Below are 19,688 nucleotides of genomic sequence, written 5' to 3' on the forward strand. Positions count from 1 at the left end.
TTTCGATGACACAAGTACTACACCAATGATAGATGAGAAGAAAATAAATAAATTTAAATCCTTGGTCTGCTATATGTATATATTACGTCGATCGATAGAAGGATCACATGCATCCCGCACGCCTTCATGAGGAGTTCACTCTTTGATTTAATACCATACTATATTTATATCTTTTCTACTTCCCATATCTCTGCAGATGGCTCCAGAATAAGGTTGGTTTGTTATTTTCATCCGTTCAGTAATATTTGTTTTATATTAATTTGATATATATCTTAATATTATTATATTGAATTTGAACATATTAAATTTAATTTTTTAAGAAACATATTAAATAATATTTTATAGCAAGTACAAAATAAACATAAAAAAATAATTTTTTTTGATTTATTAAATTGAATTGGAAAAAATTATTTTTAATATAATGAATAAGTAAAATGGATAGACGAAAGTATTAAATAAAAATGTGTGTTAAGAGATGATATGGTAGTCTCGTGGACAGGCAATAACCACCTAGCTATTTGTGAAAACCATGGTTTTGTCAGGACATATTTTGTTGTATATGTGTCCATTTCTACCTTGTTTTCAGGTTGTTTTCATGCTTTTTTTTTTTAAATTGGATTTTTTCATATTGGTAAACTTTCGTCATATTCTTTTTTTTTTTTTTAATATGATTGAAAAAAAGGGAAAACAAAAATGATAACATGAGAATCGAACATATACTTTTGTTTAACACGGTGTTTGGATGAGCTTGTATAATGAAAATAAATAGAGAAAATCACCAAGAAAATCCTTCTAAATTTTTGGCTTGAGTCTTGTAAAATGAAGAAATTTTAGTTGCATTTTGACAAAGGAGTATGTATTAGGAGTTTTAGTTTAATCTATTTTAATATATTTAATTTCAATCAAACTCGTCCACGTGACACCCTCAATCAATCGTAATGATCCTCCGTTTTCCATCTTCTGCTTAGCCATCTTCCAAACCAAGACCTAAGCGGCTTTCTACTTTTCTAACGGTTGAGATATATGAAATTAAACATAATTTATTTATTTCTATTTAACCATCATTAAATTATAAATTACATGCTAATATATATAATTTTATTTTTGTAACATTATTTTGTAATGGTCCCAGTTTAGAATATCAAATGAGAAAGTTCCAGATGTTCGGGGTGAAAACAATTTTTGTAAAGTTAGAACACCCCCTGGAAGCAATAGAGGCAGCCAACTATTTGCGTGTGGGCGACAAATAGTGGGTCTTTTAAAGATATTACTAGTCATGAACCTGACAAATGAAAATGACTCCAAATTAAATCATATATATTTGGAACCTAATAAAGTTAGGAACCTATTGTGTTTGAATAGGTTGTCAATCATTTCTAAGAGGTGACACATGGAAATATACATATAAAAAAATATAATTGAGATCAAACCATTACTTAAAAATTCATTCAACTTTGTTTTAGAGTAACTCAAAAATTACTCAATTTATAATAATTTATTTAAAAAATTACTGAACTTTATTTTATAGCTCAAAATTTGCTCAAATATATTAATATTTCACCTTAACTATTTTATATTATTATTCATATGGTTTTAACGGATTGAATTAAGTGAAGCGGGTCAGTAAAATAATTAAAATAGCAATCTTATTATTCCTTAAAGATTTAGCTTAAAACAAAAATTACGTTTCGATAAGGTAAAACGAAAAAATTATTTAATTTGATTAGGTAATTTTCTTTGTGAAATATTAATAGTTGAGTGACTTGTAGATTATAAAATAAAATTGAGTGTCTTTCTATGTGAACTATCATAAGTTGAGTGACTTTCTAAGTGAACTATTATAAGTTGAGTACTTTTAGATTATAACACACAGTTGACTAACTTACTAAGTAAACTTTTCTAAGTTGACTTGACTATATGAGATATTATCTCAATATATATATATATATAATTTGAATAGAAATAATTAACTTTATAAATTATATCTCTTGTCTCTTGTTCATATATTGTTGTTTTAATGAGCCACAAAATAAGTTGAGGTCGAAAATGACTTGACAAAATTAAAATGAGTTGATAAGACAAAAAGCAATAAATAATGTAGTCTATCATGAGATAATAAAGAGGATAAGGGAAAAAGAATTAGTAGTGTTTGAGAAACGAGAGGTACTCATAGCCTTGATCATCCTAGGACATGGCTTGTCACAACAACAACAACAATGGTGGGCCTCAATATTAACAAACTTGTTCTATTATACTTGCTTCACTAACACAAAAGCTTGAAAAGTCACTTGAACAATGAACTATTCCACGTGAACTTCACATGAGTACACCTATTCAACATTGTTTTTGTGTTAAAACTTTTGTAAGTTCTTGAACTAAGTGTGGTGCATTCCTTTCAAAATCATATCCATCACTTTCAAAAAAAAAATTTGGCCATGCGATGAAAATTTTATCATTCTATCAATCCGGATTATTGTGTAATGATAGGATTGCTTCATGTTTAATTAAAAAGTTCGAGTTTAAATTTTAAATATAAAAAAAATTCTATTAAGAACATCATCTTTGAATATATCCTACAGACAATGTATAATTTAAATTTAATCAAAATTTTAACGATAAATTCAATATTAGTGTGGAGAAAAAGTTAGCACTGAGAAAACAAATGAGGTCCCCTTTGATAGCACCAAATCACTTGCTTGCTCCAGAGGTGACCACTTGGAAAGCATTCGTTCCTCCAATCTAGGCCCACCTGCCGCACTAGAAAAATTTATGACAGAAAAATAATTTATGTATTTTTTACATAAAGTTAAAAGTATTTGTATATTTTATCCACCATAAATTCATTAGAAATTTATTATTATTATTATTCTTATTATAATTTCAAAATAAAAATATAAGAGTGAAATATATTTGAATGTTAGATGATTTTTCAAACGTTTTTATTATCCTCAAAAGGAAAACAATAGATTCTTTCTTAAGCAAACGAACCAAAAAAAAAAAAGGATAAAGGGCACATGTATTTTACTCTCCATATCTACTTGCAGAATTATATTAAATTTTTTAATATTATTAGTACGTTTTTTAAATAAAAAAAATATATCTATTTATAGAATTATATTAAATTTTCTAATATTACTAGTACATTTTTGAAATAAAAAAAAATATCTATTTGAAGAATTATATTAAATTTTTTAATATAATTAGTATATTTTCAAAATGAAAAAAAAATAGTAGAATTGTAGGAGGAAAGATATTTGAATATCGTGGTTTCTTAGATGTTTCGTTCATTCTCATAACGAAAAACAATACTTTTTCCTTTTCAAAATAAAAATATTCCGTTGCCGGGACTTGAACCCGGGTCTCTCGGGTGAGAGCCGAGTATCCTAACCAACTAGACTACAACGGATTTTGACAAAAACGTCAATTTTTTTTATAAGTACTAATATTTCTATCCTATAGTATTGATTAATGTTAAACTTTTGACCCTTTGATATAACTATAATCACATTTAAATGTTTAATTAATTAAATTTTGCACTTTTTGTCTATTAGTTTATAAATATTTACAAATTTATCATAATTATTAATTATCCACAACTTAATTATTCGTATGCTATATTAATATTTTATTATTTCTCTATTTTGAGGGTAGCATAATTTTTTAAATAGTCAAATAAAACATATTTTTGACTCTGAAAAGGTGGAATCACATATTTATTTGATTAAAGATTAATAAATATATTCAATTTATCATAAGGATTAAAAGAAGAGCCAATCGCTAAGGGACGCTAAAGTGCTAATCCGATGCAATAAAGTGATGATTAATTGGACAAATAATAACCAAGAGCTTGTTGGTCAGCCGTATAAGGACAATAATTTTAAAAAAATTTACATTACTAATACAAAAAACGTACGTAACGTTGCACTCCACAAATATAGCACGGTTTCTAATATTAAAACTCTAGATAGTTAACTTTACGTTACTATTATGAAAATTATTATTTTTACTAGATGTAATGTGTAAAGATAAAACGTGTATGTATCAATTAGTCCATATATTTCTATTTTCACATCATGACTTTGTAGCCATCTACATTGTTTTTTTAAAAAAATAAAAATAAATAAAAAAATAGACTAACATCTAAAGCAAACGGGCATTTAAATTAATAGAATTTGAAACAAAACATTTCTATAACAAGAAGTAGGATGTACCGATGTAGTAACTAATTGAGTTTTAAAGTTGTTAATTGGATTTTGATGGGACCTATAATTATCCATAAGATCGAAAGGAAGATCTTTGGGAGACACTAATCTCCAAATAGCAGATGAAGTGCAACGCTGACTAATTTTATTGTTAATAAAAGCAAGTTGTTTAATTAAAGCTTAATTATTGGCTACTTAGTCGAAACTAAGTAATTATCTAGTCGTACTTTTTGCTAGTTGCATCACTAATTAGTTTTCATGATGATGGCTTCAAATATCGTGTCAATTTACTAAAAGCGCAATAAAGCTAAACCCTTTCGTACATCAACCGATCTTCGGAAAAATAATCATCAAATGATGTGGTGTAGTGAATGAAACTGGTCATTTCGAGCTTGAATTTTAAGTAAGAAAAAAAAAATCCTACTAGAGTATGCTTTTCTCCTTTCTCCTAATAAAACTCTACATGGCGCAACTTCAAAATAATCGAATTATAATACGAGTATCAGAATTTTAAATAATAAAAAAAAATTGAAGCGAATGAAATTCAATTTTCCTTTATCTATAATTATAAAAGAAATATATATGTTCATTTTTAATTGAGAAAATAAAGCAAAAAAAATAGACATTTTGCATTATCCTATTATGCATGTGACAAAATCTACATTAATAGTAACAAACAGATCAATAAAGATTATATTGATCAATTAATAGTTATTTAAATTACTATAAAAATAAAATAAATAAAAGAAGAAAAACTTTTTTTCCCGGTAATTATGGACTATTTGTAAGTTGTGACGAGGGCATGTCTAGAAAAGGAAAACATATGGGAAGGAACGCCAAAATATTACTCAATGAGGATGAAATTAACTATTCCGTTTGACCCTAGTTGTCATTATTGATCTTTTACACTTTTAAAAATATAAATAAAAATGTAATTTTATTATATCAGCCTTTTAATATGGTAAATGTAACGTCTTGAAAAAATATAATAGGAAAATAACTATAATTAATGATAAGGATAAATTAGAAACTCAATTATTCATTAATTTTATAAAATGGACAAGTATTATTGAACATCAAAAATAGTATAATGGACAGCTATTATTGAACGAAGAGGATAATGAAGTCGAATACAATCTTTTTTTTTCTAAAATATAATTTATGTTTAAGCTACGTAAGAATACTATAACTAAATCATAAAAAATACAATATAGTGAAACGAAGAGAGTATACAAAGCCATTACACAATAGAAGGCCTTTTGTTTTGCTAAAGATAGTAAGCCTTCCCAAGAATAAGGGGGAAGTTAGAATTAATAAAGTCCACTAGGTATGGTCAATACCTATATTAATGGAGCCTCATGATATCAATTATTATTAAAACCCTAAAAATATATATTTAGATAATATAAATGATTGTGGAAGAAAAAAGAAATTAGAAATGATCATAAAAGGAAAGAACAAAGGGGGCACATCAACTGTACCACATGCTCAATGATGCAATATTGTTGACCTCAAAAATAAAACTCTATATAATATACTAATATTTTTGCGCCAAAACCATTAGAATTATATATATATAAAAAAAAGGTGAAAATAATTAAATGAAAATAAGGAGCATCTCAAAGGGATAATATTATTATATACTCCGAATATGATATGTTTTTTCGAGATACACAGAACACAGACGACACGATGCACCACTTTCTCACCTTATCTAACTACTTCTATGATTTATAATAAATCGACTAAAAATATAAATAAACTATATAATATGTATGTAAAATAAATGGGAAGCCAATAAATGCGTACGAAGAAAATCTCAGTTTCAACTATATATGTACATCCAATTTCAGAAAAATCTACCACTAATTTGGATTGTAATAGGATTGACGAGATTCTTTTATTTAATAAGAAGTGTTTTTGAAAATAAAAAAGGTCTTGTTGAAAGTGTTATCTCGCAATCATGATAGTATCTTGTACCTGAATCGATAATTTATTTTTTCTAAGTAATGGCGAAGAAAATCGAAATGTACCAACTCAACAATAAGCAAATTCTAATTTAAGTAAATCTTAATATACAAAAGATGAAAAATCGACGAAAAAGAAAAAATAATAGTTTAACCTTTTGTTATTATAGGATTCCATCTCTTCCCACTCTCTCTAATAATGAGAAGGAGAAAAAAAAATTATAGACAATAAAGAGAAAACGATTAATCGGGTACTTACAAGTATAGTAAGAAAGGAAACATCTAAAATAAATTAAAAGAAAAACCCATGTTAAGAATCTCAAAATAGGGGCAACAGAATGATTTTTTTTTTTTTTTGTAAAAACAAATATATGTCTGTGTTTTTATTTATTTATTAATTTTTTGTTTGTATTGTTATTCAATAAATATTTTGATCGAAGGCACATAATTAATATTCGATAAAATAATTGAGGTGACATTAATTGATTTAATCACAATAATTCTTGGCTCAGAGGTAAGGCAACACATTGGTTTTCAATTTGAGACAAAATTTGAAGATTATGTATTCGATAAATATATACATATTAATTATTTGCTTTAAGACAAATACAATATCTCTACTAAAACTATAAAACTCGATCAAATTCATAAATTTTATGCTAGCTTCGCCGTGCTCTTTCTCAATAGAGATGACAACCCTAGTCCCTACGTATGCATATATTTAATTTCATGTATTTGATTAAATTAACCAAGTATGAAAAGCACATCACTAAATAAGAGACCAATTTTAATAGCAATAAAGTCGAGGTTTAAATGTCTTTTTGTTTGGTGATTGAGATAAGCACATCCATTATACTAGACTTTCACAATATATAATGAAAAGGTTAATGAAATGACAGTCAACCAACAACATGTTTGGTTCGATTTCGACTTTAGGGAAAAGTAGCAAATGAGAGAGACATAATGCTCTCACAACGTTCGCTGCTACAATTATTATTATTATTATTTTTTATTTATTTTTTTTGTTTTTTTTTATTAACGATAAGTATAGTATTTTAAAAGAAGTTTTTAGAATGAGATATACCAAAAACATTTAGAAGTGCAAATGAGAAATGTTAGACTGATCATGGGGATTAAGCCCAAAGAGTATATCCTAAAATTTTGAAATGTATACTCCTTCGTTTAAAAAAGAATGTCTTCATTTCCTTTTTAGTTTGTTTTAAAAAGAATGATTCTTTTTCTTTTTTGGCAAGACTTTAACTTTAACTTTCTACGTGTGACATGTTTAAGGCAACAAGATTAAAGAACAGTTTGGTATATTTGGCATAACATTAATTTAAAATCACAAGATTAAAAAGTCTTCTTTTTTTTCTTTCTTAAACTCCGTTCCAAGTCAAACTAGGTCATCCTTTTTGAAACGAAGGGAATATTTTATTTGTGTCGTATAAAATGTCTCATTTCACGCTCTCTTTTTCAAAATACTGAACTATGTATTAGTATACTTTTTGATTTACAAATAAAATATTTAAGCCCCCCCTCCACCCCCACCCCCAAGAAATATTTTGGGTTATATACATTAAAAAAAAAACTCATTAAATGTGTGAAATCTAAAAGTATTTGAATTATTTGTCTGAAATTTTTAATTAACATTGACATATGAGATAGATAGATATGTATACCTTGTTGCTTCACTTCGGGTGGGTTCAGTCCGAAAGAAAAAAAACTTAAATTTTTCTATCTTCGTAGTAAAAAATGCGAACTTATGTTTTTCAAACGTGAAGAGTAATTCTTTTTTGTTGAGAAAGTAGAAAACAAGTTCCACAGATAATGTTCTAAATTTTAATTATATTTTACCATTTCTCATACTATTCGTTAAATTATATACGTATATTTTTAGGATAGTATTTTACTTATCTATGAAACACAAAAAATAATTTTAAAAATCACTTATTTTTCTCTAAAATACTGTTCTTCATACGAACACACCCTTAATGAATTTTTTTCAATAGCACATTCAAAATAATTTTTTAGTACGCGTAAATAAATAATCAAATTATCTTAATTCCTCTCCTTTGATTGTATGAACACACAGAAATTCCAATTTTGAATCAAGTTACGTTATATTTCTACCAGAAAAATGATTTCATATTCAGACACACAGTAATCACAATCCTTATAATGAATAAAAAAGAATTTTGTTTTTATAGAATAACAACGACAACACAATAGAGGACAAAAACTAAAAGGAAAAATGGTATTCGAGGAAAAAATTCACACTTTTTGTTAAGTGTATAGTAAGCACATAGAAAGAAAATTTGAGTTGTAATGACGAGGCTTAAAACTTGTCCTTAAGAGATGTCACAATATTCGAGGCACTCAAAGAATATTTATAGAAAATTTTGATAACTCATTTTATTACTTTCTCCGTTTCAAAAAGATTCATCTAGTTTAACTTGAAATGGAGTTTAATAAAAGAAAGAAGATTTATTAATCTCGTGGTTATAATTTAAAGTTATATTAAATGTACTAAAATACCTTTTAATCTTGTGGTCTTAAAATGTATCACGTAAAAAGTTAAAATTAAAGTATCATCAAAAATAAAAAGAGATCATTCTTTTTGAAACAGACAAAAAAGAAAAAAAAATTATTCTTTTTGAAACAGAGAGAATAATAATGATTTGCACGTGATCATCCCATAATTTTCTTTCTTATTTTTTCTACAACATTTTTCTAGTACATCTTTTGTAATTATAAAACAAGAAGTGTAATAGGCATTGCGATCATATCGATAACAAGATATGCAAGGTAAAAGGTCTTCTACTATAATAATATAATTTGTTATATTGTCTTGCCAAACAAAACATAATTGGTAATTAAAAAGTCAAAAATCAATTAAAAGAATCAAATCGAATTGAACTACTTTTAAATTTAATTTGTATATCTATATATTGAAAGTCAAAAGTTCTTGTGATTCATTTTAATATAAAATTAATAAATAAAGTTATAAACTTTTATAAAAAAAATACATTATTCATTTTGATTTATCAGATACACCTCTCAATCAACACAAGTAAGGTGATGATTATTATATGTTACATTTTGAATATAATAAATTTAATATATTGAGATAATTATAATTAATAATTAAAATAAATAAAAAATTCTCTCTAATATTTCAAATTAAGAATTGGCCTAATTTGTCAATAAAATGATTAAAAATTCGAAGTCTTATTTAAAATTTAATAAAAAAAAATTAGATAATTTTTTTTTCTCTGTGTTAACTTACATGATATCGAAGTGTATGAAAACTGATCCAGACACCATCACTATAAAAAAAAAAATTCGACGGAGGTGTATAAACAAACAATATTACGTAACAATTACTACTCCTAAAAGGATAAACAAACCGCGGTTAAGTTATTTAAGTGTACTTTTGTTAACCATGGTTAAAGACAAAACAGAGTTAGAAGTTCTTTTATACTTTTTTTTTTTCTGTGTCAAGTTAAAAGGCAAAGTGCTATACATTTTTGTGCTTTCAGTAATATACTGAGAGAGTTCCTTCGTTCCTCGGCCACCTGCAAATTCGCAAACCTTTCGCCGCCTTCTACTACTCCCAAAATCCTCACTTTGCAATCTTTTTTTACTTCTCTCTCTAAATCTTCTTTACATTTTCAAGAAGTACAGTTGTTTTTCTTGGAGCTCAAAAACCCAAGTGACTTGGGTTTAGCTGTGAAGTTTTCCACTTTTTCGGAATGCTATGTTGAGCATGTGGACTCCCAAATATTGGTGATTTCAAGAAAAAAAAATTGTATCTTTGAGGAAAATACTAGTTCAAGAATAAGAATTTCTTGCAGAAACTTGGGTGTTTTTTTCTTTTTTGGGTGAGAGCTTTCTACTTTAGTGAACTGATCTTGAAGCTGAGTGTTAATCTTGGTGTGTATATTGAAGAGGTGGGTGTTGTTTTATGTTAAGCAATAGTTGTTTGTATTATTTTATATAAATAATAATTGTGGGTTGTTAATTAATTAAGGAAATCTTGAAGGGTTTTATACTCTAATGATTGAAATTGAATAAAAAGAATTGAACTTTTTAACTCAAAGAAAGCTCAAGTTGGTTGGTGTATTATTTTAAAGTATCTGAATGAAGTCTCATTAAACAATTGGGGGTTTGACTGGTAACTTAATATTTATATCTTTACTACTGTTATGGGTTTTATATAAATTTACTGATTAGGACATTTGTTTATGGAAACAGTTTTTGGTTTACAGTATTATATGCTTGAATAAAGTCTAAAATGTTTGTATTGTTGTTGAAAAGAAGTGTTACTGGACCAGGTGTGGAAGGCTTCCCAATAATGCTTGAGTGCCTAAACATAGATCAATTCTGAGTAGCAGTTAACACACTTGTTCATCATGCCTCTCTCTGAGTTTTTGAAGATGGCTATTGGGAAGCCTGAATCTGGCCAGCAGAAGATCTCATCTACCTCAAATCTGTCATCTTTGTGAGTAAAGCTCCTATTTTGCAATTCGTGTTTTTAAATAAAATGTTCCCGTTTGCATCTTATTAATGCTCTTTTATGCTTGGAGCTAGTTGATCAATAGTTTGCTAGTTAGTTGTTGCTATGTTTTGAGAATTTTGCTTTTTTTTTTTATGCAGTCCTGAGAATGACTTGGTTGAGCTTAAATGGCAAAATGGTCAGATTGTGATGCAAGGACAGAACAGTAGTGCTAAGAAAAGCACTGTTCCTAATAATCTTCCGTCGAGTGCCTCAGGGGATCGAGACAAGTACACGGGAAATTCATCAACCTCTAAGATTGGGAAGTTTGGTCTGATGGACTCCATGTTGAATGATATGTCATTAACTGTGCCAACTGGTGAATTAGATTTGATTCAAGAGGATGAAGGGGTGCCTTGGTTAGGATATCCAGCAGATGACAGTCTGCAACAAGATTATTGTGCTCAACTATTACCTGAAATATCTGGCGTGACGGCAAATGAACAGTCTGGACAGAGTGTATTTGGTTTAATAAATAAGAGAGGTAGTTCTGACAAGATGATTGGGGATTCACATAGTGTTCCTGTTCATAATGCTGTGAATTTTGAGCGAAGAAATACATCAAAGGTTTCTCCCTCTTCCAGATTTAGCCCATTAAGTTCATTGCCATCTCAGAAAGGTCATGCGTCGATACCTACCCTAGAATCAGGAGTTTCAGATGTCTTTAGCAGTAAAAATAGCAATACTCCACTATCTGTTTTGGGGGAATCAAATCAAAGTAAAGCTTCAGCTGGTGATGCTAAAAGCAATAGAATTCAAAAGCAAAACATGCCTGGAAATAGGTCCAATTTGTTGAACTTCTCACATTTCTCAAGACCTGCTACATTAGTTAAAGCAGCTAAGCTTCAAAGTAGTACTGGGGGTTCAAATATCTCAGGTTCACCTATTTTAGAAGCTAAGGGAAAAAAAGGAGAAGAAAAAGTGACAATTGGTGACAATCATGTTAGTGCAGCAGCAACTGAAAACTTCTTAACTTCTAAGAAGGATAACTTTCCCCACTATCCAACTAATGGGGTATCTTCCCAACTCGAGTCAAGACCATCTGGAGCCAGCTTTCATGATAGATCATGTCAGGCTGAACAGTCTGATAATGCATTCAGAGATTGTTCAAGTAACAATGACAACACCCATGATCATTTTACCAGTGCTAAGGCAACCAAGGATATTGCCGATGGTGAGAGAAATGTTGAACATGGGGTTGCTTGCTCATCTGTATGTTCTGGTAGCAGTGCAGAGAGAGGATCAAGTGATCAGCCTCTCAACCTAAAGAGAAAAACCCGAGATAATGAGGAGTTTGAGTGTCGAAGTGAAGTAAGTGTGTTGCTTAAAGGCCATTATATTTTAACCTTGTTTTGTAGTATGTTACTTAATTTTCAGGATGTTCAACAGTCTGACAAGGAAATTCTTTGTTCAGGATGTTGAAGAAGAATCTGTTGGTATAAAAAAACCTTGTGCTGCTCGAGGAGGTACAGGTTCAAAGAGAAGCCGAGCTGCAGAGGTGCATAATTTATCTGAGCGGGTAAGCAACCATTACCACAGCATCTGAGGTTTTTGGCAATATTCTGGTTGTAGATCTTGTTGAGACATTCTGGATCTAAATGCTTTCTTATTCATTTTCTGCAAACAGAGGCGAAGGGATAGGATTAATGAGAAGATGCGTGCATTACAGGAACTTATACCCAACTGCAACAAGGTATGAAAAATCTTGGATAAGTTAAAGTCATGCTGACAAGTTTGATTTCTATCGTTATGTCCATTCTTGTTAAAACCATGTCATTAAGCAATCAACTTTACGAGTTAGTCCAAAACTTGAAAATGTGATTATTTATTTAAGCTCAATGCATAAGCTTGAATAAGATTTTTCTGATATTATACTATATATTTCAAGTTCCCTTGGAACTGACATTGTTTGATGAAGTGTTGCTGGTAATCTTAAAATTAGCCATCACCTGTAGTTTCTCATTTTCATTTTTTTGATGGGTTCCCTTATTGATTGCTAGGCGGATAAAGCTTCGATGCTTGATGAAGCTATTGAATATTTGAAGACACTTCAACTGCAAGTACAGGTTAGATGATAGTTTTCTATGCTTGTGCATTTTGCTTCTTAAGAACTGGAAATTGAAGTCATAACTACAATTGCTAACTGCCTCATCCTATTTGTTTATTTTGCAGATAATGTCTGTGGGAGCAGGGCTTTGCGTCCCGCCAATGATGTTCCCTATGCAGCACATGCATGGAGCCCAGATGCCACATTTCTCCCCAATGAGTTTAGGGATGGGTATGGGGATGGGATTTGGGTTGGGTATGCTTGAGATGAATGGTAGATCTTCTGGCTACCCCATGTATCCAATGCCCTCTGTGCAAGGAGGGCATTTTCCCTCACCTCCTATTCCTGCTTCCACCGCTTATCCAGGAATAGCTGTATCTAATCGTCACGTATTTGCACATCCTGGTCAAGGACTTCCAATGTCAATTCCTCGAGCATCTCTGGGTCCTTTGGCCGGGCAACCATCAACAGGTGCTGCTGTTCCTATGAATGTTGCAAGAGAAGGGGTTCCGGTGGAGATACGGGGTGCACAGCCGAATTTGGATTCCAAAACTCCAGTACACAAGAACTCACAGATAGTCCAAAATGCTGAAGCTAGCTGCCCACAGAATCAGACATGCAGTCAGGTGTGTGTTTTTATGAAAGACTCGTGATTTTCTATCTATTGAACAGGAGATCAGGAAAAAGTAGATAAAGAGAAACAAATGATAGAGATATTACAATTGCTTTTTTACTGTTTGAAATAGTTTCTACTTTTTATTTTGTGGTTCTGTTTATAAAGATGGCAAGAGTTCGATGGGATCCTAGGCTAATTCAACAAAGAAAAGATCATTCAATATGAGATGATTGTTTTGTACAACAGTATGCTTTTACTTCATAGGCTGATACTCGTAAATGTAATAGTCAAGGTATAGTTAAGGTATCAGCATTTGGAACTTTAATTTGAGAAGACCATGTGATACTATACATATGTAAATAGATAAGAAACTTGATTTTTTTTTCAAAAAAATGGCAAAATACTGTCCAGACTATAATGCACCAAGGGAGAAATCACCTAGGGTCTTTTGTCTCCTCATTTGCTTAAGGCTTGGTGGACATAGTTATTCAATATCCTTTGCTGGTGGTTAAGCAGGTACAAGTTATAATATTAAGGTGCAAACAAAGCTGGTTCGAATAGAAATTCTAACTTCATCAGGATACTTTTTGAGATATTGGTTTCTCGTGAATCTGGTTTATTTTCTTTCATCTTCTGTTCCTTAAGCTAAGGACTAATACTGTAAAGTTCTGCACCTGTATTATCTGGGGTCAAGTGTATTTGTCTTAACATAATCATTGCTTGCATTCGTATCTGTATATTTTGCTTTCCGTTCATGGTGTAGTCCTCCTTGTTGTCAGATAAAATCAGTGATGTATCATAATAATTTCTATTTCCTGCTATACCAGGTACAAGCAACAAATGAGGTTCTGGAAAAATCAGCACAAAAAAATGACCAACTCCCTGATGTCATTGGTAGTGCAGCAAATAGGTTGACCAACCGAACAAATGTGCCCGGAAATGAAGCTGGTGAGTTTGTGTTAGAAAACGAATAACTTCATTCATTATGCGAAGATGGTTCTTCCCTATTATATTGTGAATCTCTGCCAAAACACCCTTTGTTGTAATGTATATATGGTCCTTCCTTTTGTCTACATGACCTGGAAGATAATTGAGTATTTCACTGAATGCAGGTCCCAGTTTGTAGACAACTGTAGGTTCTGATCAAATGACTGTTTGGTTCCATCCTAGCTGGGAAGAAGTCATTTCTCATTCAGTGGAAGGTAGCCTCTTTTAACTCCGACCGTTGTGCAGTTCTGAGAATTTATTGTTACTGGAGATGAATGGTAGAGTTCCCGAATGAAGTTGGTTTATGCAACTGCCATCAGAATGTAGACAAATGCATGCACAGACCTTGGTAATATAAAGACACCATAAGGTTCTCCTTCCAATGTAACATCAAAGATATCTAAAAGCAGGGAGCAGCATCTCAACAATGTAGTGTGTATCAGACATCAACGTTCTTCAAATAATAAAATAGCGCAAGCATTTCTCTTATATTCACCTGTATGTACTTTCATTATCCATATGAGCCTACTCTTTTCTCTTGAGATCATTTTGCAACCTGGTGTTTGGTAATTTTTCTCTATGCATGCTAAATTTAGTTCTGTTATACGAGGCAGAGAAATTTTAATTATTCAATTGAAGCTAGTTTTTTTTTTTTTTTTTGTATGGAATATCAATGTATACTAGGAACAGTTGAAAGTATCAACCAATCAAGGAATTTATAATTGCGGAAGTTAATGATGAGAATATAAGGATTAAAACCATCAAGTTCAAATTCTTGCTGCCTTAAAGTCTTCAACTTGTCAACAAATTTTGTTCCTATTCGCTTAGGCTAAGATTAACAGAAGGCTTTTACTGGGAGAGGGAAAAGAGAATGATTCTTTTCAGCTTAACCTCGATGGGTAGATTTACCTTGTTATGTACCATTGTTATGAAAAAAATAAAAAAAGCATGCTGATTTGCTTTTGTCATCCTGCTAATGTTCTTGATTCTCTCTATAAGAGCTATAAAGAAAGATAGGAAAAAAGGAGTTACTGCAGCTGTAGTTGAACTTGACACAAGCCTTAACGGTTGGTTAGTATAAATTTTAAAAACTTGAAAGTTGCTAATGAGAAGAAGCTGCAAAGAAGCAGTCCTTTTCACGCCATTAATCCAGCTTGATAGTGAATTTATTGCACATGTAGCTTCTATGCCCAAGCTTTGAATCCATTAATTTCCTCTGATGAGAATTGTGTTGTGCATAGCATCATTTTTAAGGATGAGACGTGTGCGTCTCCTCATCACTTCTTTTATATATGCTGGATCCTGTATGCATATATACTTTTTGTTTCCCAAAAAATGGATACCACATTTACATTGGATGTGCAGACAGTCCCACATTTATACGACTGACTACACAAGTAATCTCATAAATAGAGATTTTTTAACCATGACAAGCAACAATAAAAAGGCTTTGCAGCAAGAACAAGCCTACATGTAGAAAATATGACACTTTATGTACATCATTATCCAATCAATTGAATAGGTTTCTCCACAAACTCACAAACTGAATCAAAAGTCAAATATTGACTAGAAAGCACAACTATACAATACCTATGACAAACACTAGAATCATACGACATCCCGAACAGAGCAACCAATATATCTGACCCAAAAAAATGAAAAAAAGGTTTAGGAAAAGAAAAAATAAAGATCACACAACTAATAAAACAACTCACTTATGATCATTGTAATGTTTCTTCCCTTTATCTTATTTGGTTTTAACTTCATTCTTTGTATCAGATTTAGAGCCGGGAGACTTTCCAATGATTGCTTTCTTAGCCTTCACAAGAGACTGCTTCACCTTGGACATAAGGTTATTTGACTGCTTTGTCTTTACTGGTACTTCTTCTGTAGTTTTCTTGTCTTCACCATCCTTAGGAGCTTCTGTTTTTGCTGTCTCCTCAACTTCTTTCTCACCTTCAGCAGTCTTCAGATCTTTAGTCTCTGTCTCCAACTTCTGAGCGTCTTCAACTGATGGTTCAGCAGTAGCATTCTCATCCACTTTCTTCTCAACTTCTGCAGCTTCATTGCCTTCAATTGTAGGAATTGTGACCTCCTTTGAGCTCCCATTTTCCGCAATTTGTTCAGTGTCTCTAGAACCAATCACCACTTCTGGAGCCTTTTCAGCAACTTCAGATGTTTCAACTCCCTTTGCTTCTGGTTCAGCTAATTCTTCAGTTGCAACACTCTTCTCCACCTTCTCATCTTGACCAACAGTTTTCACATCCTTTATTTCTCTTTCGACATTTTCCACCTCTTCTTTTGGTGGTGCTTCAGCATCTTTAGCCTCTGGAACCAATTCCACATTGTCTGCAGCAACTTCTGTAGGACTTTCCTCGTCCATTTTCTGCATGAGAGTTTCTAAAGTAGTTGAGGTTACTTGTTTTGAGCTCTCTGGAACAACAGGTTCCCCTTTTGGGGACTCTTTTACCTTTTCCACTGGAATCGCTTCTTCATTTCCGGTAACAGCCTCGGCAGCTTCTTGCTCAATCTTTTGAGTAGCTTCAGTTGGCTTTTCCTCTACAATGGGAGCTGGCTCTGAAGCTTCTTCCTTAGGTTCTGCTTTTGGAACTTCTGCCTCTAAAACTTTTTGCTGTTCACTGGCCTCTAAGTCTATTTGCTCCTTGTTTTCCTCAACAGCCTCAATTGAAGTTTCCACAATGTCAACTGTAGCTGGCTGCTTCTCAGGCTCTATTTTGGATTCTTTGTCTAGAGTTTCAACATTTCCAGCCTCTGTTTGGACCTCTGGTTCACTTTTGGTAATATCAGCAACTTGATCAGGAATAATCTGAGCTTCTGGCTCAGGGGCAGATTCCTTGGTTAATTCAGGAATATCTTTGGTAGTGACATTCAATGCAGGTGTCTCATCTTGTTTCTTAACTTCTTTGACAGTAGGAGGCTCAATTTCCTTGTCTGTTGTCTTTTCTTCTGATTCTGCTGAAGTTGCAGGTATGCTTGGTAATTCCTCAGCTTTTGGCTTCTCTGCATCGTGAGTTGTGGCTAGTGGAGAAGGTGGTTCATCAACTTCTTTCTCCTCTTCAACTGTTGGGGGCAGTGGTTCATCAGCTATTGGCTTTTCTTCCTCGACGCTTTTCTTTACATCTTCAATTATAGTTACTGGAGGTTCCTCAATTGTTGGCTTCTCTTCTTCATCAGCTTTCTTTACTTCTTCCGCTATTGTTGGAGCTGGTTCATCAGCTTCAGGCTTCTCTTTCTCATCACTTTTCTTTACCTCTGCGATTATGGTTGGTGGTGGTTCCTCTATCCTTGGCTGCTCATCAGCTGTCTTTACTTCAACTATTGTTGGAATTGGTTCATCAGCTTTAGGCTTCTCTTCGTCATCACTCTTCTTCACCTCTTCAAGGATAGTTACTGGTGGTTCTTCTGTTGTCAGCTTCTCTTCCTCATCAGCTTTCTTTACTTCTTCAACTACAGTAGGAACTGGTTCATCAGCAACAGGCTTCTGCTCCTCCTCAGCTTTCTTTACCTCTTCAATTTCCAGGACCTGTGGTTCATCAACTTTTTGCTTCTCTTCTTCATCATTGCTCTTTAGTTCCTCTATGATGGCTGAAGGTGGTGTCTCAACTGTTGACTTCTCTACCTCATCAACAATTGCTGGGGCAGCGTCGTCCGTTATTGGCTTCTCATCTTTCTTCACTTCTTCAGTTATCACTTGGGATGATTCCTCTGCATTTGGCTTCTCCCCGTCGTCAACTTCCACTGATTTTGGCTTTTCCTCCTCATTCTTGTCTGGCTCTTCAATTACTGTTGATTCGCATTTTGTGTCCTCTACTTTTACCACTGGTTCAGTAGAAGAAACCACTGGACTTGGGGAATCTTCATTCTCCTTGGTAAGGGGAACACTCTCTCCTTCCATAGTCTTAACCTCTTCAGGCAGCACTTCCTTCTCAGCTTGCTGCAGCGGTAAATATGAAGAAGCAATGAGAATAGAAGAAACTAGAAATCAAATGAGAAAATGAAGAAATTAAGCTTTCAGTTTTGGTGTGTGGGGTAAGGTCACTATCAGTTTCTTTGAAGAAACTTGATGTAACTGAGTTGGTAACATAAATCTGAACTAGTTCAAAAGAGGACAAATTTAGGGAAACACATGGTAATTTCCTCATCAGTCACAAGTCACAAAAAAGATTGATACTGACAAAAAAGCACCCTTGGCTCTTTCTTTGGTGAACTCAGCATATAATACTACTAACTTTTGTCACATTCAAGTTACTTCCTAAGTCAAAAGGATGATGAATGAAGTAAACAGCCCACAACATCAACACAAAAGCAAGATTCCACCATAGCTATCAAAAATTTCATTTCAATTCTTCTGTCATGATATCATGAATAAAAACTAGAGAGTAATTTCATCATCTTCCTTAGAAAAAAGTCCATGGTTTTCTGTTCTGTAGACTAGTAAAATTCACTTGTGAACACTAAAGTTCTCTGTTTTTAATTGCTTACTGATAGCAGCAACCAATAAGGCTCAAAGAACCAATCTGTTCTGTGCTAGAAAAACTCAAAGATCAAAATTTACAAATATGAAATCTAGAATTTACTCTCTGCTAATAAAACTCAAACACATAACAATAGCTTATGATAAAGCAGAACAAAGGATATATATGCTGCAAAACTCTTATGTATAAAACTAAAACCAAAAAGTAACAGAAGACATACATATCTGGTAAAAATAATTAGCAAGAAGAAGAGAAAATTCAGAAGAAGCTTACCTCAGAGACAGTAGTTGGATGATCTGATGAAACAGTATTAGTAGCCATGTATAGAGATTGATGATGAAGAATTGAAAAAAATGATCCTTCTTAAACTGATAAACAAGTTTGAGTAGAGTAAAGAAAATAAAGAAAAAGGGGTAGTAGACAAGAAAGGAAAAAGAATGATATGGTTGGCAATAGCCCCCAAAAAAAAAAAGGCTTATACACAAAGTAAGTAAGTAGAGCAAACCACACTCTCTCTGTGTCTTGTAACCCCACAGGCCACAGCCAGCCCTTTTGAAAAAGAAGAAACAGGGTGGACTGATGTTCACATGATGAATGATCTGTCACTCACTTGGTGGAATTACTTTTAAAATTTTAACTAATCCTATAAATTTTTTAATTCACTAATACTAATTATGATGGAAAGACAACTTTAAATTTTGAATATAAACAAAAAATAAAGTATTAAAATAACTAGGCAAAAAAAGGAATATAAATTATGTTTGGGAAAATATGAAGAGGTTTGTGTTGTCAAGAATTGGATTGTCATGGTATGTTAT

General features: G+C 31.9%; 2 protein-coding genes and 1 non-coding gene across 6 annotated transcripts; 1 reads left to right on the top strand and 2 right to left on the bottom strand.

Annotated features, from left to right (window-relative positions):
• Window positions 1-3,333: 3,333 nt before the first annotated feature.
• Window positions 3,334-3,406, bottom strand: TRNAE-CUC (transfer RNA glutamic acid (anticodon CUC)). The gene has a single exon. It is a non-coding gene; the product is annotated as a tRNA-Glu (tRNA).
• Window positions 3,407-9,639: 6,233 nt separating this feature from the next.
• On the top strand, window positions 9,640-14,916 carry LOC101267355 (transcription factor PIF3). Of its 3 annotated transcripts, none has more exons than XM_010315656.3 (9): window positions 9,640-10,119; window positions 10,487-10,670; window positions 10,826-12,035; window positions 12,139-12,243; window positions 12,352-12,417; window positions 12,725-12,790; window positions 12,897-13,397; window positions 14,215-14,335; window positions 14,500-14,916. In XM_010315656.3, exons 2-9 carry the CDS (start codon window positions 10,582-10,584, stop codon window positions 14,511-14,513), a joined length of 2,172 nt encoding a protein of 723 aa, XP_010313958.1. In that variant the 5' UTR covers window positions 9,640-10,119; window positions 10,487-10,581; the 3' UTR covers window positions 14,514-14,916. The 3 variants fall into 3 exon arrangements, with proteins under 3 accessions (XP_010313958.1, XP_010313963.1, XP_010313968.1); XM_010315661.3 differs by having other exon boundaries at window positions 9,664-10,119; window positions 10,490-10,670; XM_010315666.3 differs by having other exon boundaries at window positions 9,674-10,119; window positions 10,504-10,670.
• Window positions 14,917-15,848: 932 nt separating this feature from the next.
• Window positions 15,849-19,688, bottom strand: LOC101267652 (uncharacterized). Of its 2 annotated transcripts, XM_010315673.4 has the most exons (3): window positions 19,144-19,688; window positions 16,845-18,329; window positions 15,849-16,760 (listed from the first exon to the last, which is right to left on the bottom strand). In XM_010315673.4, exons 1-3 carry the CDS (start codon window positions 19,189-19,191, stop codon window positions 16,122-16,124), a joined length of 2,172 nt encoding a protein of 723 aa, XP_010313975.1. In that variant the 5' UTR covers window positions 19,192-19,688; the 3' UTR covers window positions 15,849-16,121. The 2 variants fall into 2 exon arrangements, with proteins under 2 accessions (XP_010313975.1, XP_004230369.1); XM_004230321.5 differs by having other exon boundaries at window positions 15,849-18,329.

The sequence above is a fragment of the Solanum lycopersicum genome, chromosome 1 (genome assembly GCF_036512215.1).
Source record: "Solanum lycopersicum chromosome 1, SLM_r2.1".
Lineage (NCBI taxonomy): Eukaryota > Viridiplantae > Streptophyta > Magnoliopsida > Solanales > Solanaceae > Solanum > Solanum lycopersicum.